This window comes from Sciurus vulgaris (assembly GCF_902686455.1).
Source record: "Sciurus vulgaris genome assembly, chromosome: 2".
Classification (NCBI taxonomy): Eukaryota; Metazoa; Chordata; class Mammalia; order Rodentia; family Sciuridae; genus Sciurus; species Sciurus vulgaris.
The window spans coordinates 84,039,767-84,066,374 of NC_136462.1; the positions used below are offsets into that span (position 1 = coordinate 84,039,767).

The window sequence follows — 26,608 nt, forward strand, 5'->3', positions numbered from 1 at the left end:
TGAATCTTGCTTAGGAGGTGGGCTATAGCTCAACAGACTGTTGTAGATGGGAAAAGAATGTGACTAAAAGTGTAAATAATAGAAGGGAACAAGTTACAAGTAGAGGAAAGTAGATAAAACTTGGAGAAGACAGGAAAGATGTCAGAGCTGTCTCCTTTCAAATGATGTATTGGGGTCAGTGCAATGGACTTTTAGCAGGGAGAGTCTGCAAGAGGGAAACTCGTGGGTCTTCATATGTCCTAAAGAATACTTGTCTAAAAATGAATAAAGGATTTATAATTGCTTCTTGGCTGCTTACAAGCATATGTTCCATCTGCAAGTAAAGCAGTCTTTTTGTTCCCTTGGTCTAGCTTTATTTTAAGTTTTGTCTGTCAAGGCCAGGGCTAGGATGGATAAAGAAATAGAGAAATAAGGCCAAGGACAGTTCATAAAGATTAGTAGAATGCTGGACAAATATTGTCTGGAAGTATATGATTATCAAAGAAAGGTCTGCTCCATTTTTGAATTACCACATCAATACTAGTGTTTCTAGAAGTGAATCTAGAGAAAGAAGAGGAAACAGCCCGTAGTTTGTATGTGCAGAGAAGTTAAAATTAACAGGAAGTATAGTGACAAATAGGGTTAAAAACTAGCTATCTGTGAAGCTTATTTCATGGTGTGCCTGGACCTGAGATGCTTCATTTGTCATACAGCTAGGCACAATTAGAAATAATTGGTAGGATATGGACAGATATGGAATGAATGAGGGTCTTATTACTTTAATCACTTCAAATTACTGTGTCATGCTGAGCTCTTGAATGCACCAAAACTGGAATAATCAAAAGAGATCGTGAAACAGGGAAGGACAAAGGTAAGTTGTTGCTGTTGTCTGGCATTGGGACTTTTAAATGTTAGCAATCGATAGGGCCCCTTACTGTAATCTCAATATATTGGTGTGGTGTCCATGGAAAGGCACTGTTTTCCTGATCCTGTTCTCCATATCCATGGATGTGGTTTGTGAGGAACCCTTTCATGGACTCTATGTTTGGCAATTTGTTCCTTTTCTTGGGTGTTGGCAGTCGAAGAAGGGTTCTGAGAGAGGATAGGATTTGCAAAGCCCCAGAGGCATGAAGAGCATGGTGCTGGGAGAAGCAGGAAATTATGTAAGACTGGAATCCAGGTCTTTTCTGGGTTAGGGGTAAGAGCCCAAAGTGGAGAAAGTAGGTAGAAAATGGGTGAGAAAAGCTGTCTGTGCTAAAAAGTTTCATTATCATTGTGTAAATAATGGCTAATTGTTGAAGGGATTTTAAGGAAAAAAAGTATGCATTTATTTTTTGAAAAATGTTTCTGGAACCAGGGTTGGCTAAACTTAGGTTAGAAAAATTCCTTGGGTGGCTTTTGCCACTGTTCTGGTAAAGAAGACCTAGTGAAAGGTTGAGGTTGTGGAGATGGAAACAAAGGAATGAATCAGAGAAATCTCTGAAACTTATTGAAAAACAGTTCATGAGAGTGAACCCAGCATGGTACCCTGGCCTCTATATGTGGTGACTGGGGGTGATGATGCCACTAACTGCCAGAGGAATTTCACAGGGGGAACAAATTTGAGATTCACCAACAGTGAATTCAATTTCAGACATGTTGAGCCTGCGGCTGATTATGCAGGTAGATTAATTGAAAGGGTAATTGGAATTCTGGTCTTAAGGTATGAATTTAGAAGTCACCAGAGTATAGTAAATAATTTCATTTACCATGTGAGGACATAAAAACACCTAGAGACTGTGAGGGAAAACAAATGGCAAGGAGATGCCTGGAGATCAGCATTCAAAGGATGAATGGAGGAAGAGGAGTTCATAGGGCGAAAGCAGACACCAGAGAAGGGGGAGGTAAAGGGACAGATGGGAGGAGTGGAGGAGGAATCAGAAGTCCAGGGGAGCAAAGGGAATTTCAAGGCATAAGCAACAGTGCCAAGAGGAGAGGGCAAAGCCGCTGAAAAATGCTGACTGAATGTGACAATCAAACCATGGCGTTAATAGGACAGTAGGATGGAAGTTTATTGCAGTTGGTTGAAAAAAGAAAGGATGAGAAAACATAACGCAAGGATCAAATACCATTTTCAAAAAGCTCTGCTGTGAAGAAACGGGTGGGATAAGAAGGGGCAGGACAGCTACAGGGGGTGAAAGAAGAATGTGGATATCCCTATCTTTGCTTTAGAATATGGGGCAGAGTAAGATACAAGATACTGAGAAGTATGCTGCATCCCTAGCAAGTTCATGTGGCTGCAGGCCTTTGATCTGTCGGGCATTGAAAAAGACAATGATAAGTACTGCACACAGTACTATGTTTTAAATGCTTTTCTATCCATTGTTTTATATATGGGAATTGTTCTGACTCATAGCTGCTCTGTGAAGTGGATCCTGTTATTATCATCCCTGCTTTACTTACAAGGAAATTGTAACACAGAGAAGCTAAGTAATCTGCCAAATTTGTGTTCTGCCCACTATGTTAAACACCTGTATTAAATCAGAGCCACCAAAAGGACATTGAAATATGAATCAGCAGATTTAAAACATGTTTGGTTGAGAAGTGTTGTCCAAGTCCTTTGCTGTAAACACAGGGTCAGATGTCTTATAAAAAGAAAATTTATCCATGGAATATGTTTTTGCAATTGTTTTACATGTTAAGAAGCTGAAGATTGAGTCAAATGATTGATCCATCAGGATTATTTCACTGTTAGCCTTCTTGGAAGAAGGTTCAGTAGGGGACCCCAATCAAGAGTTAGTCTATGGTGACAGACCTGAACTAGTCATGAGAATTAAATTAAATACTGGCAAATAATTTGGGATGGAAATTAGGAATTTGGGGAGGTGAGGATGGAGATGGAGATGGTGCATCACTGTAACAAAGATGTTCTTGACCACCTAGTTGGATAAAGCTTAAAATTGGCTTTCAGGCAGTTGGTAGTGGAGCTCTTGAAAACTTGGAAAAACATTTGTATTTGTGGTACATTGTTCATCTTGATGCCTTAAGCTTTTCCTACTTCCAGGCTATCACTCAACTAGGGTAATGTTATTTGAAAATTTGTAAGAATAATGGGAATTTATTAGTCTCTCACTCTAATATTATTATTGACAGTAATAGAAATACTTAATCAGAAATTACTGTGTTCCTGGCACAGTGCCTACTGTTTTATACAAATGTCTCATTTTATCTTTACAAAAGCCCTGGAAATGGCTCACTATTATCCTCACTTTGCTTGTGAGAAAACTTAGACTGGTGAACATAGTGTTCTCTGCCTAAGATCATAGAGCTGACAAATGGGTTCAGCCAAGATAGGAACCAGGTGTGAATTCAAACCTAGGCTCCAAAATAGACAGTGCCTAGAACTCTCCAAGTCCTTCTTAGTTGGCTCAGGGCTACCAAGTCCACAGATAAGAAGATCAGCTTTAGAAAAATCTTTAAGTTCTCCTGGCCATAGCTATTTAGGGTTGGTTTGTGAAAATGAATATTAGGGAAAAGTCAAGCCTAGTGACAAATAATTGAAAGTGACATTAATCAAAGTAGAAAGACTTCCTGCGACTTTACCTTGTCCTACTGGGCCTTTAGAAATATTTCTTTTCTTTTTCACTGTAAAAGGGTTCTGCATGTGTATATACTTTTATATTCTAGATATTTGTGGGCTAAAATTATGGTGAAGACAGACTCTGCTAGCCATAAGGAAGGATGTTGAGACAGTGACCATGAATGTGACAGTGGGCTTATCCTTGTACCTCGTCAGTGCCATGCTCTTGCTGTGCTGGCTGCTGAAATACTGAAGTAAAGACACTGATCTCATCTTGTGGAGTTAATAACCTGATGGGGGAGGCAAAAGTTATGCAAATTCACCAAAAATATTTAATTACCATTTCACTGGATTTTGAAACTCTCAATTTTATTCCATCCTTAGAGCCACACCAGCTCTGTGCTAATAGTGCAAAACCACACACTCAATGTATTAAAATAGCTGAAGAAATAAGTATGAAAAATAATTATGTAAAAACCATAAAATACTGTTTAAAATGCTAATGTGTAGAAAATTCAAAATGGCAAACTTTAGTTTCCTCCTTTTCTATGTATTTATATTGAAATAATATGAAACAGACATAAATACTGATCTTGGACAGTAGTGATATGAGGACTTTTTAAAAAATATGTATCACTACTGTTTTAATGCCCTCCATATCTGCTGTACTGTCTTGGAAATCTGATAAAGGAGGCCTTCTAAGAAAAGTGTGTGAGAACAGCAACTCCAGCAGAAGGATCTCTAAACCATTTTTTTTTTCTTGCAGTTCTCTTTCTTCCAAACCCAACCCAAAAGTTATGAAAGGTATATTCAAACCTTTATTAAAAATTTTGTTTTGCATTTGATATTAAAACCGGGTGAAAGTTCTTAAGTAACAGATTTACTCTAAACCTTAATCCATGGTAATTATCTCCCATGAGCTCAGATTGGATGAAATTACCCTTGAAGTCCCAACTGTGTAGTCCCTGGAAAATTCATAAAGTGAAATTTACACCCTTTTGGATTCTCAAAAGAATGTTCCTGTATTTCCTGCATTTATGTGGGCTCTTTTATACTGGCACACTGGTATTGAGTTCATTTTTACTTTGAATATATATATATATATATATATATTTTTTTTTGCAAATACTTTACTTTCCCACTGATTTTTTTCCTACAGGCCCAGTTTGAACTTCAGGCATTTCATATCCGGGGTGAGCATGCAGTGATAACAGCGAGACTAGAAGAAACCATTGAAAATCTCAAACACGAGTTAGAACACAGATGGCAAGGAGGAAGTGAAGAGATGAGAGATGTATGCATCTCCACGGATGACGACTGCCCTCCAAAGACCTACAGAAATGTGTGCATCCAGACAGACAGAGAGACCTTCCTCAAACCCTGCGAAGGTGAAAGCAAGACAACCAGAAGTAACCAAATAGTACCCAAAAAGCTGAATATCTCCTCTTTAAGTCAGCTTTCTCCCCCAAATGACAACAAAGATATTCATGTACCACTTCAGACTGGAGAAAGCATCTCATCAAATCAGCAGAAAATATCACCCCCACCTCCTCCACCACCTCTACCCCCTACCATCCCTCCCCCTCCACCCCTCCCGCCTGGACTTGGACCTCTGCCAGCAGCACCTCCGCCACCACCTATGAGTGTTGGGCCACCACCACCTCCTCCTCCACCCCCTCCACCACCTCCACTACCTCCAAGTGCTGGACCTCCCCTACCTCCTCCCCCTCCACCACTGCCTAATGCCCCAGCTCTCCCAAGCAGTGGGGGACCTCCTCCTGCTCCAACACCCCCTGGACTTGTACCCCCACCTCCTCCTGGACTCTTCTTTGGACTCAGCTCTTCTTCCAGCCAATGTCCTCGAAAACCAGCCATTGAGCCCAGTTGTCCTATGAAGCCTTTGTATTGGACTAGAATACAAATAAGTGATAAAAGGTAAGCTCTCCCCTGGTTCATTCTCATCTTGTGAATTCTAAGGATTTTTCCCACTTGATGCTTTATTCTTACACCAACCATTCTCAAATGTGATATAGGAATTCCTTAGATACACAAGGTTGGGATGTCTAGGGAGACAATCCATCTGCACCAGGTCCTCTCTGTATATTCTACAAATTGATATAGGGAGAAACCATGTGTTCAGTGTCTGATTTGTCTCTAAGATAAAAGTCTCATTTTGTAGATTTGAGAAGAATCCAGGCCTAAGCCAGGGTCTTCTCTAGTATACCTGTAAATAATGAGTAATCATAAAGAAATTGATCCTGAATCTATACTGTAAGTTCACTGAGAACTTTTAGGGTATCTTTTATGATATACTTTCTTGTTTTTAGATGATATCATCAGCCGTATGTTTTGGATATTTAATACCTGTGTGTATTTTTCAGTTTTTGTTAAAAGAATGAGATGTGGCTGAGTTATTAATTCTTCAGATCAGAAGGAAGTTCTAAAACATAAACTCTCTCTGCTTGAACTCTTGTTTGTCTAGCTGTTCACATACTTGCATTTTTATTTCTTGTTGCCCTTCAGAGAAAGTGACAGTGCATGTATAACTAACATAGATGATGCCTTTTCATTTGTATGGTGGTTAAGTTTGGCCTGAAAGACAACACAATATGGCGGCTCAGAAACTTCCTTGCAAACAAAACTCAGTCTTGTTCCTTCTGTCTAATTTCTGAGCCTGTTAGGAGAAACGTTGAGTTATTTCTTGACCACGTTTTTAGTTTTGAAGTTTGTTTGCAAAGAACATTAATAGAGAACACATTTCTAAACTTATTCCCTAAATCAAGATGTGGTAGTGAATTTTTAAGTTGATACAACATTTTGCTTAGGGAGAGCAGGACACTAATCAAAATAACATGCAATTCACTTACAAAACAACCAGAAATTGCAGAAGGAGAATTGGAGAATGCCTTAAAACCATGTGCATATTAAACTAAGCTGATGATGTACTTCATATTGTCCCTTTTCCTCTCACCAAAAAAAAGGGGGGGGGGCAAGAGTTTATCTGTAGACTATCTTGTTATTTTTTTTAATGCTAATACTTTATAATTTCCCAAATGAATGCCTAAAAAAATGAGATCATCTTGAAATAGCTCCTATCATTAACTAACATGCTAGTATTCCCCTTTCACATCTGAGACTCAGGTATGTCCTGAGAAATGAGTTCCCAGAATATTTATTTTGAGTTGTGTTTCTTTATTAGTGTTCTTAAATTAGTGTGCAGTCATTCCAGGGTGATGAATCCCACCTGTTGGCCCTGGAGTAGTGTGTTTGGCAGCACACAGAGCTGTTGCACACCTGTGTCTCACTAGCCTGACTTCATTCCCTGAGAGACTTCATGAACAACCAATATCACAGACCATAGCAGCCATATAACAGTTTCACTGGAGGATATGGGCCCTGTGCCCACTACTCAAGGTGGGATAAAGGCAGACTGGGAATAATCATTGCATATTTTCTTCCTTTTATCACTTGCCATTTATTTATTTATTTATTTATTTATTTATTTATTTATTTATTTATTTATTTATTTATTTGTACTGGACATTGAACCCAGCAGGACCTTGTGCATGCTAGGCAAATGCTCTATCACGGAGCTATACCCTCAGTCCTATAGTTTGCTATTTTGAGAAAGAATACAATTGTATACTTTGAATATTCAAGTTTTTACTAGTTTTACTATACATCTAGAGCTTTACTTTTGAGCCAAATGATAAGAAGATGAATGGGAAATCAAGAGAGCTGGTACTTGGTGAATGTGTCAGCCTTGAGCTTGAGTGCTAGGCTGGGAGGGCTGCCCCTCCTCCCCTCCATGATGTTAAGGCCCTAGAATGGCCACTTCCTGCAGGCACCACACTTTCAGTCCCTTTCATTTTGAGTCCCTCGAAATATTTTGTACCTATGAGCACAACAACTTTTTTTTTCAGTGAAAATGGTTTGAAAAGTCTGAATAGTATTTGTTGATGAGTTAAATGAAAATCACTTGGGAGATGAGATGGTATTTTAATATTTTGTGCAGCCAGAGGGGTGAGCACTTTGTATAATGGATATGTGATAAATTTTGGTCTTGATCTTCTGGCAAACCAGGAACAAAATGTGAATGTATCTCACCCACCAAGATTTCTTTTCACCACTATCATGAACTAATTTTTTTTTTTTTTTGCCATTTTTCCTTCTTTGATGTCTGATTTCTGATTTCTAGAATAGAAAGGCACATTTAGTTAAAGAAAAACAAATCCTCACCTAATTCCTTTTCCAACTTTCTAGTAAGTTTGATCTTCCCCACCCACATCCACTCTTCCCTCCCTTTTCAGCTGGAATTGTATATTCAGTGGTCAGAAAACATTGGCCATTATGGCTGGTCATCCTGTGTGAGCAGTTCCTTGTTATGCTCTACAAAGGCTGGTACCATGGAGGAATTTTAGGGTTTTGTTGTTTGGGAGTGGGATATTGTTAATCAAATAGTTTTACATGGGCACAGACTACACACATACTAACAACCTCGAACTGAGTTTAATTAATCCTGAAAACTATGTTTAAAACCCATAGAAAAAGTTCAGTTAAGGCAGATCTTTACCTTTCTACTCCGTTTTCAGGCCCTTTAAGAATGTCTATGTCTCTCAATTGGTTATCTCTTCAACTCTTATGTGATGCCCACTTTTTCTATTATGTGATAGCAATGTCTCAGACTCGGGGCCACAACCTCAGGCCTAGGGCTTCTAGTCCCAGGAGGCTTTCCTAGAGCTTTCTGACTATCTAATGACTGTACTTTTTTGAAAGAGTGTGTGTGTGTTTAAATGTTTTATGGTGTATTTTGACTTTAAAAGGTAGAACATAAAACGATTTTCTCTAAACTTTATTAGAAGTTTTTAAAAATGAAATAAAAATGAATTAGGAAGAGATATGATTGTACTATAGTCTCTTCTACTCTTATTCTTAAGGTTAATTTGCTATTTTCTCTTTCAAGCCAAAATGCTACACCGACCTTATGGGACTCCTTAGAAGAACCTGATATTCGGGACACTAGTGAATTTGAGTATTTATTCTCCAAAGACACAACTCAACAGAAGAAAAAACCTCTGTCAGAGACCTATGAGAAAAAAAACAAGGTCAAAAAGGTACTGAGCAATTATAGTAATGGTTTTAATTACATATACATTTTTGCCATCTGTGGGAATCTGCTATGTGTTGCTGCTTTACTTTCACTCTGTTTTCAGAAGCTATTTTGGAAGGTTTTGAGACATAAATGGCAAAAAGGAGCCAATAATTCAGGAAATCTGTGCTTGCTATTTTGGTTGTATCTTCTGAATTTTCAAAATTTAACCTGAATTCTTTCAGTCATTAATTGGGAAAAAAATTTAATAGTTAAGTAGCTGTAAGTGAAAGTAGCTTGTAGGCTATGAGAAAAACAGGGTTTAGGCAGGCACAGTGGCACCAGGCCTATAATCCCAGCAGCTCAGGAGACTGAGGCAGGAGGATTGCCAAGTTCAAAACCAGCCCCAGCAACTTAGTGAGGCTCTAAGCAACTCAATGAGACCTTGTCTAAAAATAAAATTTTTATAAAAGGCCTGAGGATGTGGCTCAGTGTTAATGTTAAATACCCCCAAGTTCTATCCCTGGTATAGAAAAATAAATAAGGAAAGAAAAAAGAAAAACAGGGGTCATTTATATTTATTCATTTAATGAATTTTTATTGGGGTCTTATGGTGCCAGGTTTGTTCTAGGTCTGCACTGTACAGTACAACTGTGTGGCTATTTAAGTAATAAGTAAAACAAATATTTGGTTCTTCACTTTAACTATCCATGTTCTAGTTTGTCCTTGTGACTTGTGACTACCACGTGAGAGAGTGCAGAAATTAGACACTTGCATCATTACAGAAAGTTCAGATGAACAGTGTTATCTAAGTGGTTGGAATATTTTGATGAAAAAAACCCTGATGATCCTTCCCTGTAGAGCTCATATTAACCATCAACATTAAAAGCCAATCTTGTAAATCCAATCCTGGAGAGGTGGAGCAGGGTAAGGAGTGCCAGCTTTGCAAGGTGGGGATGGGGTCTGCAATTCTAAATAGAGTGCAGACCTCACTGAGAAGGTGACTTCTGAGCAAACACAAGAACCAAGAGCCATCGATCATCTGCAGGAGAATGAGTTTACCATCACCAGCAAGCAGGCAGACCTGAGGCGGGTGATGTGGTCTAAATCAGAAGCACTAGGCCCTTCAACTCTGTGCATCTTGGTCCCTGAGGCATAGCACAAGATGAAGACCGCTGTGGTTTGGATAAGTGTCCCCTCCAAAAGTCCATGTATCAAAGACTTGGCTCCCAAGTTCCTATTACTAGAAGTTGGTGAGACCTTTAGGAGATTGGGTGTAGAAAGAGGTCTTTAGGCCACTGGGTATGCCCTTGAAGGACATTGTGGAACTCGGATCTCTTCCTCTCTCTTGATCACGAAGTGAGTAATTTTGTTCTGCCATGCACCCCTATCCTAATGTGCTGCCCTTGATGGGCCTGAAGCAGTGAGGCCACCTGATCTTGTAATGGAACCTCCAGAACCATGAGCCAAAACAAACCTTTTCCCTCAATAAGTTAATTGCCTTAAGTATTTTGTTACAGTGACAAAAGCTAACCCAACATCCACTCATAATGCTCTTCTAAGTGATGATTAAATGAAGAAATGCGTGTGTTGGGTTCAGCATAGTTCCTGGCACATAATCAGTCTTCAATCTATGATAGCTAATGACATTTTTGCCATTGCTATTTCTCTATGTTGGTGTTTTGATAATAGCAGAGATGATGTTAAGAAGACAATAGAATATTTGGTTGTGACATTGATTTTCTTTTTTTAAATTGGTGTTCTTTTTGAGTATACATGACAGTAGAGTATATTTTGTCATACAATACATACATGGAGTATATATCATTCTAATTAGGATCCCATTCTTGTGTTTGTACATGATGTGGAGATTCACTGTGGTGTATTTATATATGAACATAGGAAAGTTATGTGTGATTCATTCCACTATCTTTCCTATTCCCATCCCTCTCCCTTCCCTTCACTCCCCTTCGTCTAATCCAATGGACTTCTATTCTTCCCCTCCCCACCCTCTCTTGTGGTGGGTTAGCATCCACATATCAGAGAAAACATTTGACCTGTGGTGTTTTGGGATTGGCTTATTTCACTTAGCATGATGTGGTCTCTAGTTCCACCTATTTTTCAGCAAATGTCATAATTTCATTCTTTTTTATGGCTGAGTAACAGTCCTTTGTGTATATATACCACATTTTCTTTATCCATTCATCTGTTGAAGGTCACCTAGGTTGGTTCCATAGCTTGGCTATTGTGAGGAGCTGCTATAAACATTGATGTGACTGTGTCACTGTAGTTTGCTGATTTTAAGTCCTTTGGGTATAGGCCAAGGAGTGGGATAATTGGTCAAATGGTGGTTCCATTACAAGTTTTTTGAGGAATCTCCATACTGCTTTCCAGAGTGCTTGCACCAATTTGCATTCCCACAAGCAATGTATGAATGAAACTTTTCCTCCCACATCTTCACCAACATTTATTGTTATTTGTATTCTTGATAATTGCCATTCTGACTGGAATGAGATGGAATCTCAGTGTAGTTTTAATTTGCATTTCTCTAATTGCTAGAGAAGTTGAACAGTTTTTCATATATTTGTTGACCATTCATATTTCTTCTTTGTTGAAGTGCTTGTTTGCTGCAACCCACACCTCAACAACAAAGGATCTCAAGTAGGGGCAATAGGAGATTAAGAAAAACACAGAGAGATTTTTAAGAAAAGCTGGGGCCAGGTGAAACACTGTCATCTGATGGAGGAACAGTGACCCAGAAATAGTTCAGCATGTTAATTTTATAGGATCTCATTTTCAGAAAAAAATACAGAAGCTTTGTAAACTGTTCAAGCCTTGTAAGTTATCAAGAGGCCTCTTTGTGCATGAAAAAGTTATGGAGCTAGAAACATTTTGTGGCTATCCTGCTATTACAACATTAGGAACGTTCTGTGGCTATCAGAAAACTCATTGTACTGGGATGTCTGATAACTATTAATGTCAGAGCTGAGTATCCACATCCCTACCTTTTGGCAAGGAACATTTCCCAGGCTTGGCTTTTGCCTACACCTCAGTATCAACCAATGACTGGGGTTCATCTGCTGTCCACACTTATTCAGTTCCTTTTCTCATTTATTGATTGAATTATTTGGTTTTTGGGGGTTACGTTTTTGTGTTCTTTGTATATCCTGAGATTTATGCTCTGTCTGAGATGTAGGTGGCAAAGATTTTCTCCCATTCTGTAGGCTCTTTCTTCACATTCCTGTTTCTTTTGCTGTGAAGAAAATTTTAAATTGATACCTTCCTATTTTTTCCTGATTTTATTTCTTGTGCTTTAGGAATCTTATTGAGGAAATTGGTTCCTAAGTTGACATGATGGAGATTTGGTTCTACTTTTTCTTTTAGTAGATGCAAGGTCTCTGGTCTAAGGCCTAGGTCTTTGATCCACTTGAATTAAATTTTGTGCAGGGTGAGAAATAGGTAGGGGTTCAATTTCATTCTACTACATGTGAATTTCCAGTTTTCCTACTACTTTTGTTGAAGAGGTTTATCTTTTCTCCAATGTATGTTTATGGGGCCTTTTAGTATGAGATAATTGTATTTATGTGGGTTTGTCTCTGTGTCTTCTATTCTGTTTCATTGGTTTTCATGTCTTTTGTTGTGCCAATACCATTCTGTTTTTGTTACTATTAATTCTGTAGTACAATTTAATGTCTGGTATTGTGATGCCTCCTGCATTACTTGTCTTGCTAAGGATTGCTTTCACTATTCCAGGTCTCTTATTTTTCCAAATGAATTTCATGATTACCTTTTCTATTTCTATGAAGAACATCACTGGGATTTTAATAAGAATTGCATTAAATCTGTATAGTGCTTTTGGTAGTATGGCCATTTTGACAATATTAATTCTGCCTATCTAAGAACATAGGAGATCTTTTCATTTTCTGAGGTCATCTTCAGTTTCTTTAGCGTTCATTGTAAAGGTCTTTCACAAAGTTAACACCCATAAATCAGTTGTGTTCCTATACCTCAGTGATGAATCAGCTGAAAGAGAAATCAGGAAAACTATCCCATTCATAATAGCCTGATGTTGATTTTCTACCTAAACTTTGGGCTAGTTGTCTTCCTTTTCACATTTTCCTTTTTCTGTAAAACATGATTAACAATATTCTAATCTACCCAACCCATCAGGATGTTATGAAATTCAACAATTTTATGAGGACTTAAAGTGTTTTAAAATGTGCATAATATTGAATGATATTACTTTTATCAACATTTCCTTCTTAAATTATATGGTGGGGTTCATCCATTAGTTCATAACTTGAGCAACATTACAATTATGAAATTAACTGCAACTTACAGAGGAAAAAAATGGTAAATGCCCAAATGTAGCTTTCTGTTGGTCCTATCAGATTTTTCCATTGATTTGAATTGTGAATGAAAATCATGGTGAAATTTTTCATCTCTTAAGTTCACAAGAATTGTATTATCATGAGAAAATAATCTCCATTGTTGGATAGTAGAGCAAATCTTTTAAGAGAACATATTGCATGGAACAGTTTGAATTTTTCTAATAAAGCATTAAGTCCCAGACAAGAAGTTGATGTACTATGATATGTATTCCTGTCTAGTAGATTGGTATAAAATGTAGTATGTTTGTGCCTTGTAGCCAGGCTGACTTTTTAAAATGCCATCGTTGTTGCTACATGAAATGCAAAAGAAAAATTTTTACATTCTATAAACAGCCTCAGTTTACCTTTCTGGGAAAACTTCTCTGATTAACTGGAAGTTCTGAATTTATACAGTATCTTACTAAATTTACTTGTGCTATTTCTTCTTAGATTGCTGTCACTCCCTTAGTTTCTCCCTGGCAACATATTATTCCCTCATAAAATGAAATATTTCCATTTTGGTGAATGAATGTTTGTTTTTAAAATATCAAAACATCCGGTCACTTGTTTCATATCTCATTCAACAGTGGATTTTAAATTAAAGCAGTTAGTACTTGATGTACTTATTTTGATTTTGTCCAAGTGGGGAGATTCCCTTCTTTTGAACTTTTGGGACGGTGAGGTTTCATTACTCCCTAGACTCTATGCAGCGTTTGTGGTTTTCTGTAAGCGGAGGCAGTTATGTGAGTGTGGAGCTTCATGGTAAGAATGCTGCTGCTTTCAGCAAGCTTTGCGGCCTACCTTAGAGATGAGGTGTTAAATTTTAAAGCAAATAACAAGTTGAATCGATGCCAAAAGATTCCAAGCCTGCCTCCTATGAGTCTTCCCTATATGCCTGTGGGATAGGTCCCTTGGTCTCTTTCAAGTGTCAAATGTTTGTTTCTTTTCTCTCGAAATGAAAATGAAAGGGTTTTTTTTTAAAGAGCTTGTGAGCAGCTGAGGAGTTTCATCTGTGGAGGCCAACTTCTTCAGCTTAATAGCAAGAATGGTTCTTATACAAGAAGAACAGGAGAACATTTGCCAAATAAGGTTTTTATGATGATGATGATGATGATGACTGAATCCTGAAGAGATAACTGTGTATGTTGGAGATTTAAAAATCCAGCATCAGCCAGCACTGAGACATAAACAAGCACATCCCTTAAATAGAGATGGTCTTTATCCCTCTGCACATTCCACATTCATATTTCAGAAAGAATGGGAAGAATTGTCCAGAGTCTGTTGAACTCAGATAATACTTTCTAGATCCAGTCTCTATAATGGTGTTTAGATTTCCAACCTCTTGCTTTGGTTTAAAGTAAGCAGAAAGGTATGTATTCTCAAACTGGGCAGAGTTCCTGCTCCAAGACATCATGTAGTCTAAGAACTGGAAGGAACTTTCCCCATCATCTAATTCCATTCCCTCATTTGGCACTTTAAAAATTGAGGCCTAGAAAGATGAAGTGTCTTCCAGGGGTTGGCCCTTCTTTGCCTGAGAAGACATTACTAATGATGAACTTTGAGTTAATGGATGTACAAGAACCTCAGCATAGTCTGCCTTTCATGGTTAGTAAAATGGTAATTCGCCATACCTCTGATAGTAGCGACTTTTACTGGGTTGCTCCACTTGATGTTTCTGAATGAGAGCAGCTACTACCAAGACCAGCAAGTCACAGCGACACACTTGAGCAAGTCCAAAGTATTTCCTGTATTTTAAGATTATCCAGAGTGTTCTTCAGTCTTCCAACAGAAAAACAAATATTTGAATGAAAAGTTGTGCTTTACGTGTAATTCCAGAAAGGAAATATGTAGATTTAGAACTACTAACTCTGACTTATCAATTACATTTTAAATATAAGCTATAAAAAAATTCATACCTAAATAGGTGGCACTCTCATTTGTAACACTAGACTGCTCTGCCACTACAAACATAGCAGTAACCATGTTAAGAACCATAGCGAAAATGTCAGCACTTGGTGGTGCCACCACTTGGTACTGTATTTTATTTTTTCTGTCTTCTAAACTTCAGAGCAAGTGATTTAACCTTCCCACTCTGATTTCTTCTCTACACAATTGGAAATAGCAACCTCTTTACATGGCTTTTATGAGAATAAAAGAAAATTATCTATGAAAAGATTTTAACATCCCTTTTCTGGGATGTTGTAGTAATATCTTAGTTTATGAACTAATTCAAAAGTTCTGAAGAGAAAATCCTGAGCATCATTGATTCCTGAGGTCCTCGTGGTCTTAAAACATCATCGTATTCTTTTCTGAAACTATTTACAAATCGTGATCTCAAGGTCATTCTTGTTTTTCGATATTTATAGCAATATTCCACAACTTCCTTTCATGATGCAGTTCAACATGTAGTAGTTCATCTCAGGTTGGTTTATATATACTTCTTGCATTGAAAAAATATGCCCACATTTACATTGTCCATCATGTACACTTGCCTCTGAGCAGGTGAGTACCCTGACCAGGATCTAGAAATCTACCTTATTGTCTGAGAGTCTTTTTCCTGGTTTTTGTGAAGGAAATAGCTATTTTGATAAACTTTCCAGTTGCATTTTATACTTGTGTGACACCTTTCTGAGAATCAGCATGACCTGCCAAATATTCCTTCCTCTCTTGAAATGGTATGATCTAACTTTGAATTTTAAATCATCCGTTTCCTCTTCTATAAGGTGTATAAAAACCTTCCTCTCCCTTCTGTCTTTTTAGTAGCCATTTCTTAGGAACTAATGAGATGCTGACTATGTCCTCTGAGTGCTCTGGGGGAGGTGGGCTGTGATGGTTCAGCTGACACTTGTGTGTTGAAACTTTCTGGTGCCAAAAGTTTTCAGCATTGATTGTAATTTGGTCACTTTGGTAAAAATGCTGTAATTTGCAAATCCTAGACTTTGTGTCTCAGTTTATCAGGGAGTGTTGAAGGGTGGAAGGGAGAACATTGTTTAGAAGCCTGAATATAAATTTATAGAGTTTTTATAACCTGTTGCCTTCCAAGTTTATATTATTTCAGCATTTGTGACAAAGATGATTTTTCTTGGCTGCCTTGGAAAGGTATGTGTATTTTTCCCCCTGGGGTAGGGCTGAGTTTGTCTGCCCTTTTACATCTCTTGTGCATTTGATAAATGAACAGTGTGCCAGGGGTTATCATCCAGAAAATGTTCTTGTGTTGATCGTACCAATACATGACCTGGGATTGTTAGTGCTGTGTCCAGATTCCTTGAGTAGGCTGCAGAATGTTTAAGGGTTGCTTATTCTTCAGTTTAGAGGACCCAACTGGCCAAATTGACCAAAAAAGAAGCAGCAGTTCCTGCTCCATGACAGGCACCAGCTTACAAAAATTCTACTTTGTAAATTCTATTTGGAAATGAGATGGTGCAAAAAGTTCGGTTGTACCTTTACTTTGCTTATTTTTTAAAAAGTGGTTAGAACTTGTCAAATATGGATATCAATGATTCTTTCAGAATGTTTGAATCTGAATGTTGTTCTTGGAGTTCAACTGTGTTTCTCTTGTTGGCTGTTGAACAGTAACTTAATCTGGGTTTGTATCTCAAGCCAGCTGCAGTGTCATTAAGATGCTCATTACCTACCCAAACCACAAGAGGGCACCTTAGAATGCTGTGACATGAAGCTAAATTCTCTTCCCTCCTTAGGCATAGGGAAATGGAACCAAGAAGAGTAGCTGCCACTAAGCTTCCTCTTTAGTCCTGTTAACTCTCTTTGTTGTGAACCATGAGGTCAGTTTTCACAGCACATTACCCACAAAGAGTATTGGGAACCAAATGCATATTAGGAAGTCTTGTAGGTATTAGTAGGATAAAAATCATTCAGGGGCATGGTTCCAGTGCTTAGAATGAATGATCATAGCATAAAAAATTTATGAAGTATTAGACTTAACCTCTTTGGGTTCAAGTCCAGAATCCACCCCCCTAACACACACACACACACACACACACACACACACACTTTTTTAAATCTCCCTTACAAATAGAGAGAAAATTTATTTGAATATAGATTTGGGGTTATCTAATTCAAAATGAAAAACAATGTGATTAGACATTACAAGATATTCTATGAGAGAACCACTCTAAAGACATGAGTTTTTCAAAACCATTTATCCATTCCTCCTAGTTGGGTAAAGTTTTGAAATCTTGTGTATATTTTCCTGAGGCTCACCCATTTATCCTCAATCCAGGCCCTTTCTGAGACAGTGGCATGGACTGGAACTCAGCATGAGATGGAGCTGAGTACCAGTGCCAGGACCTTGATGGTGGCAGTCACTCCTATGACCTCCAGGTCCCAGCTAGAAGTAGGTGGGGGACACAGCAGGAATATGGAAAGATCCTATATGTATACTTAAGTCACATACCCAGGTTACATGGAATCTTCATGACTGAACTTACAAATGCTTTGTGAAGTATATGAAGGTCACAACTCCTTCACACACTCATGACCTCATAGGTGTGTGCTTAATATGAGCAGAAAAAAGTCTTAATAGCTTGGCATTTATTTAGTATCTCTCAAATGGAAATGATGATGGAAGAGATCACTAGTACAAATAATGCTAATGCCCAGTGGATTTGGGTTGTTGCTATATATTAACATTTAATTTTCAGAACCCAGTGAGCTGGTTACTGTTAACTATTCTCACTCTGTATATGAGGAAACGAGAGCCTGACGGGCCGAGGAACTTGTCTGTCACCACACAACTCATAGGTGGCAAAGCTAAGGAGTGACTCCAGGAACAAGCCCAGAGCTCATGTTCTTACTTTAGAAAATAGTGTCTTGGTTTAAATTTAATTACAGACCTAACTTTAAGTTCACTTGGCAAGGCTGAATTTTATTTCCCGGTCATTGTATAGTGAAAGAAGCACTGTTTGGTGTCTGTTGATGTGGTTTGTATGTCTGACTTTGACCCTAGCCAACTGTTGAGTCCTGGACAAGTCCTTCACATTCTCTAGGTCTTAGTTTTCTCATCTGTCAAATGCTAAACTTTAATTTGAAAAATTCTAAGACTCTGGTCATTATTTCTGTTTTTCAGACACGGATGCTCAAAATTCATCAGTTTTTTGTTTTTCAGACAAGGGAGTTGTAGGAACCAACATCCTAGCCCTCAGGCCCAGGCACATTCTGATAAATCAGGCTGCCTGCTATAAACCATCACTAGCATTTTGGTGAGTCATAGGAACAAGGGCACTCAGGGAATAATTGTGATTTTAATAAACTTCCAGTCTTCGAAGAATTACTTTTAGATAAACCAAGTTTCTTTATGCACTGTGTTATTAAAATACTGGAAACATCATGGGAACACTGCAGTGGAGATTAGCTAGAGATCTTGTCTTGAACACAATCATTTAGCAGTGACTGTGTCTGGTCATGTTACCTTAGTTTCTTTAGTGAACATGACATCCGGAGTGGAAATTTAAAAATACTCTTCCCAGGTGCAAAGTATCAACTTTATCTGCATATGGACACTTTCACATATACTTTTAAAAACTGCATGTGCAAGTGTGTGAGTAGAACAAAACTGAATTCGAACCTCGCCTGGTCTGTGAGTAACATGTAATAGCCCACAAACCAGGCTTACAACCACAGGGTTTCTTTCTTCCAAGATGCAGTATTTCCTCCTCACAATTGTCCTTATGTAACAAAAATGCATCTGGCAGCAGCAGCAGTTTGACGTTGGTTGAGCTGGTCAGTGCCCATGGGGCTGGCATGATCCTTCATCACCCTTTCCTCATCCCTTAGCAGTTTGCAGGGTCCAAAGGCCAAGAGTTCAGGCTGCACCAGACAGTGCTGTCCACATACTTCCTAGGAGAGTCTGTCTTGACCCCAAATACTATGACCACATTTCCAATTTTTGATAAAATACCTTTGACCCAGTGCTTGATTTCATTTAGGCCTGACCTGATTTCTCTCCAGCTGAGGCTAATTTGCATGGCTGTAAACACAGTCCTTACAAAGCTCACCAACTGTGATAAAAGCAAAGGAAACCTGAGACCACTGGAAACTCAAAAATCCGCCTTCAGTATCCAGGGCTGACTCTGAGTCACGCCTCAACCCAGGAGGCTGCCAGCCTGCAGCAGCTAAAGAAATGTTATTCTGATTGATCTGATTAGGGCAGCAAGGTTAGCCATGGTCAATTTACAAAGACAGTATGAGAAGAAATCATGTGTGTAGCCATGTTATGGGTCAATGAGGCCCCTGCCAGAAGTTATGAAAAGCCACTGCTCTGCCAGGACCATTATCAAATCTCCTGGGTAGGGTACAAATGGGATTGGAGGTTTAGGGACCCCTCCAGTGGAATGAATGACAAAGGGGATTGGACTGCAAAGAACTAGTGAATCATAGTTGCTTTCAGTTGGATTCCTTAGCCGCCAAGCCCCTGCCTTGTGAGTGGGGGAGCCTGAGTTCCCCAGTACAGGGAGAGGAGTGGAAAGGAGGTGCAAAGGCTGATTTGATGTGGACACAGGGCTCTGTGGTGACCCACAGAAGCAGCCAGATGGAACCTATTGGGCATTTTGATCCCTCCTTCACCACAGAAGTGGTTTAATTGGGATCTGGCTCCAGGCCCTGGATACCAAATAACCTGAGTTTTAGTGTTTTCATTTTCATTAATTAACTTTTATGCTAGGTACCTTATTAGTCACATTAAGGCATTTTGCATGTGCAAAATATCCTAGGAGGTGAGAGAAGGTCTTTAAAAATTGCAAAGAGCTGCAAGTACCAGGGGGTTAATTCATGACCTAATTATCACATCACCTTTTACTCTCCTGTAGACTCTCTTGTACAACTTCCTTGGTTTAACATAAGCACTGAAACAAACTTTTAAAGTTTGCTTTCAAATGGTCATTGCATTCATACTGATTCAGAAGATTTTTGGATGTTGCACCCTGGGTGTGGTTCTCTTCCTCCCATCCAATTCAGGAACATAAATGTTACTTGCAACACTGGGGTAAGGCACATTAATTAACAAAGAAAGATTTATTTAAAATTGGGCCAACAGAAAGCCACACTTCTTGAGCTGGGGCTCATTATAGATAGATCACTCTGTACTATAATCATGTTACTAATGGAAAAAATGAGGCATTGAGGAGATTGCTTGGCGATCTTGAATGGAATTCAGAATGTAGCAGTAAATTCCCTGAAGCACATTATGTTTAGGATACTTTAAAAGATGCTGGAGAAGCTGGGTCATGTGATGCTTTTTAAAAAATTCGATCTAGTGCAACCCAGCCCTTAAATTGCCACCCATGGAAGTAATGGGCCTCTGACACTGAAGGTATAGGGAGAAGGGAGGACTCAGACCAATGCAGAGTTCCCACCTATCAGCTGGGACCTTGGTGTTTGCCTCAGAACAGCAGGAAGCCAGTGGCAAGACCTGAACTCAGCTTTCCTACCAGCTGCTACCTCCAGCACACCCAGTGCAGTGAGGGTCCATGCTAGACCAAATATTGGAGGTAGGAGAGTAGGGGGGCAGCAGGGCATTTGGAAATGTCTGGCATTCTGAGTCATCTCTTTGCTTATGGGATAAGGGCTTCCATCTTCCTAAAGTTCATCTGTTAAGTTGCCCTCCTCATCTGCAAAGTGAGACTAGTAATCAGACTTACTTTAAGGTGTGGTTGTGAATGTTAAAATTTAAAAAAGAAAAAAAAATCTATTTGATGTGTTTTGCCAAGTGCCCCTAGAGTGTTTGCTGCTTCTATCACCGTCATTACCACCGTCATTAGAAGGAATAAGAATGACGAAAAATGTTCTCGTATCACCCCCAAGGAGAGCAGAAGCTTGGTTATAACCTGCAGCCTCATCTCTCATTCAGTGGTGGCTCCTGGGCCCCCAGGCACTAGCAAAAAAAAATTCATTTTCCCCCCTAACTTTTGTTTTGTGGTACTCAAGGGGAAGAACTATGCAGTTAAAGTAAATGAATTTTAGCCAGATACTCAATGACCAATGCCCTCAATGTGTGCCAACGTAAAACAATGAAGTAGAACAAAGAGATGATAACATCTGTCTGTTTTCTAGTACTGCCTTTGTTTGGCTTATTTGGTAACTAGAGTTTGTCTTACAATTTTAAATATGCCAGCTGATGTCAGGTAAAAATGTGGTCTCCTTAAATTTTTGCAGAACATGATAGGTAGTAAATAAATGTAAACATGTATGGAGGGCTAGAGGTATAGCTCAGGGTACTTGCTAGGGTACTTGCCTAGCATATGTAAGGTTTGATCCCCAGCACAGCAGAAACAACAACCAAACTTGCAGAGTGGCTGATTTAGGGGATGGTCAGACTCTTAAAGTAGGTTATCTCAGGTTGTTTTCTCTATTAACAATTAAGTAGACTGAATGAACTATTGTACTTTACTAAATTTTGTCAGCATAATACAGGAATATAATTTTAAAAGTCAAATAGTATTAAAAGATTGAAGAAAAAGTGCTGAAAATTTTAACAAATTTTCCATACAGAACCCACCCTTATGATCAAAATGAAATGAAGTTAGAAATTGTATATCAATAACAAAAGGATAACTTAAATGCATTGATATCAAAAACCTCTTTACCTTTCAAAATTTATAGTCATAACCATAAATAAGTCACGTGTTAAAAAGTTAGTTGTAAGACGCTCAGAAAACACTTATAACAAAAAGAAGTAAATACAAAGACAATATATAGCTAAAATATATGATCATGAATATTTAAATAAGAAAGGAAGAAGATAAAAAATAAATTAAGGTTCCAAAATTAGTAGGCAGAAAAAAGAAAAGCACACCAAAAAATTTAGAATAATTTTCTAATATTTCCATTAGGCTGAACAATAAGAAAATGTCATTTTTATATGTTAGGTATATATAATTTCATATGATTAAACTTTATACAATTTAAAAGATAAGAATGGAAAATTTTTTTTTAAATTTAATATAGAAGATCAATAAAGGTAGAAGTTTTTTCTTTAAAAACAGTAACAACATTAAAGAACAAACATAAACATAAGAATCGTAGTGCTAAAAGTGTTAACTACAGAATAGCATTGAAATGTGTAAGATCACACTGTGAACTAACTTTTGCTAATAAATGAAAATAGCATGAAATGATTTCCTAAACTATATAAATCATAAAAACAGGAAGAAACAGACACCTAAATGGTCTATAAATATTAAGGAAATTACATCAGTAGTTTAAAATTGTCATACAAAACATTAGGCCCAGACTGGTTTATTACCCCCAAATTTCTCATAATGCTTTAGGGGATAGGAAATCAAGTTAAACTCATGGCTAGTGTACATAACCTCCATGGCACTACCAGCATATGACAGGACAATCTCTCTTGTCAATATAGATAAAAAGATCCTAACCAGACTATTACCAAACTGAATCTAGCAGTGTTTGATGATTAAATGCGGCTTATTTCACACTCGACTTAAAATTAGGAAACACTTTTGTAAGTTAATAGGTTAAGGGAAGAAAAAGTGCATGATTATCCCAAAAGATGATGGAAAAACATTTTATTAAATCTTCTTATGATTAATAATGAAATGTTATAGCTAACTAAATTTGGAAGGGGAACAACTTTAGCCCCCAAAAACTGTCTATGAAAAAGGCATGTGTTTGGTGAAAAATTGAAAGCTTTCTTTTTGAGATGAGGACAAAAGAGGAATACCTACTTCTGTCTCTTTTATTGTGGTAGAAACCCATGCTAGTGTAATAAGACAAATACATTGGAAAGGAAAATACATTGGAAAGGAAAAAATGAAATCAAGTTGTTCAGAGAGATTGTGATTTTCCTTAGAGAAAATCTCTATTGACAAATCATAAAAAATAAGAGACTATGGTATACCTGGTAGACATATTAGCAATATGTAATAATCACATTTTTATACTCTAGCAATAAGTAGAAAATGCAATTTTAAAATATCATTACAGGAACATAAAATATCTAAGAGTAAATCTAAGTGAATGTAGTGAAGATTTAGTGTAGACATTATTAAGCTTTATTGAAAGCATTTAAGTAGACTTAGCCAGACACGGTGGTGCATGCCTGTAATCCCAGCGGCTTAGGAGGCTGAAGCAGGAGGATTCCAAATTCAAAGCCAGCCTCAGCAACTTAACAATGCCCTAAGCAACTTAGTGAGACCCTATCTCAAAGTAAAAAATAAAGTGAACTGAACTGGGGATGTGGTTCAGTGGTTAAGTACCCCTTGAGTTCAATTTGTAGTACCAGAAAAAAAAGAAAGAAAGAAAAAAAAAAAAAAAAAAAGGAAGGAAGTAGACTTAAAAGGATAGCAGGACATTCTGTTTATAAAACAGAAAAACCAATATTAAGAAGATGTCAGTGATCCCCCAAATCGATGTCTGGCTTAAACACAAATCTAATCAAAATCCAAGTGGGATTATTTGGAATTTAATGAGCTTATTCTAAAATCTATGCAGAAGACGAAGACTTCAAAATTAACCAAATTACTCCAAAAAACAAAAATGGAGTAGAAGACTTATACCATTTCATATTTAAAAAAATATATAATTATAAATAGTAAGGTAGCTATAGAATGGTAGTAATTGACAGAAACATAAAAAAGATAAATGTGATATCTCAGATCAGTGGGCCTATTAAAACAAGGATTTTAAAAGTATAAAAGGAAAGAAAGTGGATCTCTCCCTCTTCATGAATAAAAGTCAATTCTAGATATATTAAACATATAAATGATACAGGAAAAAGTTATCATTTTAGAAAAGAATGTATGAGCATGTCTCTTGACCTCACATGGAAAAGGCATAAAAAACCACAAAACTATAAGAAATATGACTACTTTAAAATAACTCTATTAAAATAGAGAACCTTTGCTCATCAAAAGATACCACAAAGAGTATGAAAAGATAGCTGTAAACTTGGAGAACATATGTAGCACCCCTAACTAGGTAAAAATTATTATCCAAAGGGTATGTAGAATTTTTACCTATTAGTTATAAAAAGCTCAACTTCCAATAGAAAGAAGGGAAAAAGAAACAGGTTTGTCATGGAATGAAGGGCCAATAAACTTACAAAAAGATGATCAATAAACCAGCAATCGGGAGATGCAGAATAAAACTATACTGAAATGCTCCTCTGAACCCATTGGCTTAGCTAAAATTAGAAAGTGCTGCCATGAGGGTGTCGAACAATAGTAACTCCTGTTGCTGCTAATGAGAGGGTCAGTTGTCCCTTGCACTTGGAAAACAACTTGGTTCTGTCTAGTTCATGTAGAACATGTCATACCCTCTGCCCACATTTTTGCACATTTGTACCAGGAGACACATAATGAAAATGTTTGTAATACCAAAAATATGAAGACATCAACATTGTCCATCAACACTGAAGTGTTTAAATGAACTGAGGTCTAGTCACACAACAGAATACTATACAACTTTGAAAAAGTATACCACACCTACCTGCACCCACATTGATGAGTCTTAAACATAATTCATCGATTCAGTGAAAAAGGAGATTTTAAACGAATAATTTACCTACCCTGTCTTTCCCAGCACATGATGCCTCTCATTCACATGTGTCTGGTAATCCACCTTCTACCACTATGCCAACAAATTTACCACTGGTCCAACTGCTTCTAACTTTATATTTTCTGTTCTGAAATTAAAGAGGTAGACTGGTTTTACTAAAAAGATAGATTTTGTGTTTTAGATCCTTGGTCTCATAATTTTGGGCCAGTTTTTTAGAAGAAAAGGAAGTGGAACCCTGAAACTCAAAGTAGTTTTGATTTTCACATCTCAAAGACTATTGCCTTGTTTCCAGCATGATTGGTTAGGAATGTGCATCTTTGCTGGAACAAGATATATTCAAGTGATACAACACGAGGCTAGCATTTAGACAACTGGTGACTCTGGGCAAATCACCTACCAGGTATTTGTTACATTCTTGTCTGGATGAGAGATCTTCAGGGTGTATATATTTCTGATTCTGCTCAGGATGGGCTTGGAGCTCACTTTTTAGGGATGGTGGAGAGTAGATAATTTGGATCATTATAGTACTCATTTACATGCATATGGAGAGTATATGTGCTCACTTGCCGTAACAGCTGTGCTCCGAGAGAAAGGGGGTTAAGACAAGACTATAGGGAAATGTGGACGATATACACTGTGAATCCTACCAGGATATTGTAGCAATTCTAAATTGTTTATATATGGTACTGTTTCATCTTTGCTTTCTTACTAACATTTTCTGTAATCTTTTAGCTGTACAGAAGGAGCTCCACCCACCAGAAACAATATGGTTCTATGTCAATGGTTGCTACCCCAAAAATTAAGAGAATGACCTGGGGTGTAAACTGTGTGCATTGTAGCTATCATGGAAAATTAAGACTACCTAAAAGATTGTTCTAGGTCTGCAGAAGGAAAATATCAAGTTACCTAGGTGTCTTCAAAGGAGAAAATATTCCCTTTGAGTTCTCTCAGCCGTTGATGTCCAGTGAGTCCAGGCCCTGAAGCTAGGAGGGGTCACTTTGATAGCGCTTCACTGTCCAAGCAGGAATGGGAAAGAGCCAGGTAATTTGCATCATGGATACATGGAAAATCAAAGGCCATCCATCATTTCTGATATCTTGAAGGCAATGATTATCATATCAAAGACATAGGATGACATTGAAGATAATAACTTTTCTGTTGCCCATTATCTCTAACCTGCTTGGAGTAATTATTAGCATGTGTTCGTTTCAAAAGTCTAACACTCTAAATTTTGGAAATAAAAGACCTATTTGAGCCACCATGAATAGATATGAGACTGGATGCAAGGTTTTATTATCAGAGGAAAAATTATATGGATGAGATAGGAAGTCCAAAGATCATACAACTTTTGTTACTTAAAGATTTTAGAAGTTCAAAAGACTGTGCTCTTGCAATTGGTTTTATATGAGAAAGTTATCTGTGATTCATATGGACTAAGTAGCTAGCATTAGGCAAGTTCCATGGAGGCTGGTAGAGAAAGGGACACAGTTTCAGCTTGTTATCTAGCAGAAATAAGCTAGATATATAGATATATACATACAGACATAGATATCAAGCACTGTACTAAGCACTAGTGACAGGCAGCCATGTGATACATTCATTTGTGTCACATCACTACTCAGAGTGTGGTCTGTGGACAAATAGCAGAAGCATCACCTGGGAACTTATTAGAAATATAAGACTATCAGACCCTGGATTAATTTCATAGGGCTGATTTAGTAAACCTTCATAAACTGGTGACTTAAAACAACAAAAATTTAGTGTCTCATGATTCTGGAGTTTAGAAATTCAAAATCAAAATACCAGGGGGCCATGCTTTGGTAACTTTGGGTCCTGTCTAAAGATAGGGCAATGAATGCTGTAACTTCTCAGTCATTTCTCCTCTCAGGATTCGCAACCAGTGGGAAAGTGCATGTGATTTTGTTCTGGGGCTTTCTTGCTCTATAACACAAAGTCTTCCAAACCATCAGAAATATCTCCTGCCCACACCACCCCTTGCACTGCACCCCTGTGCCCAGCCGCAATCTTCACCTGCTGTGGCCTCCTCTACATTTTGCTTTCTGAACAGAATCCATCAGT

At 37.8% G+C, this 26,608-nt stretch overlaps 1 protein-coding gene across 4 annotated transcripts in view; it reads left to right on the top strand.

The window, feature by feature from the left end:
- The window catches only part of FMN1 (formin 1), a 390,151-nt gene that overhangs the window by 185,718 nt on the left and 177,825 nt on the right, over positions 1–26,608 (top strand). For 3 of the 4 annotated variants that reach the window (XM_079126348.1, XM_079126350.1, XM_079126349.1), the window contains 2 exons: positions 4,698–5,473; positions 8,502–8,652. In XM_079126348.1, the coding sequence (XP_078982474.1) occupies positions 4,698–5,473; positions 8,502–8,652 (927 nt within the window). Of the gene's footprint in view, positions 1–4,697; positions 5,474–8,501; positions 8,653–26,608 lie in introns of those variants that run through there. The other variant, XM_079126351.1, reaches the window with a different exon arrangement.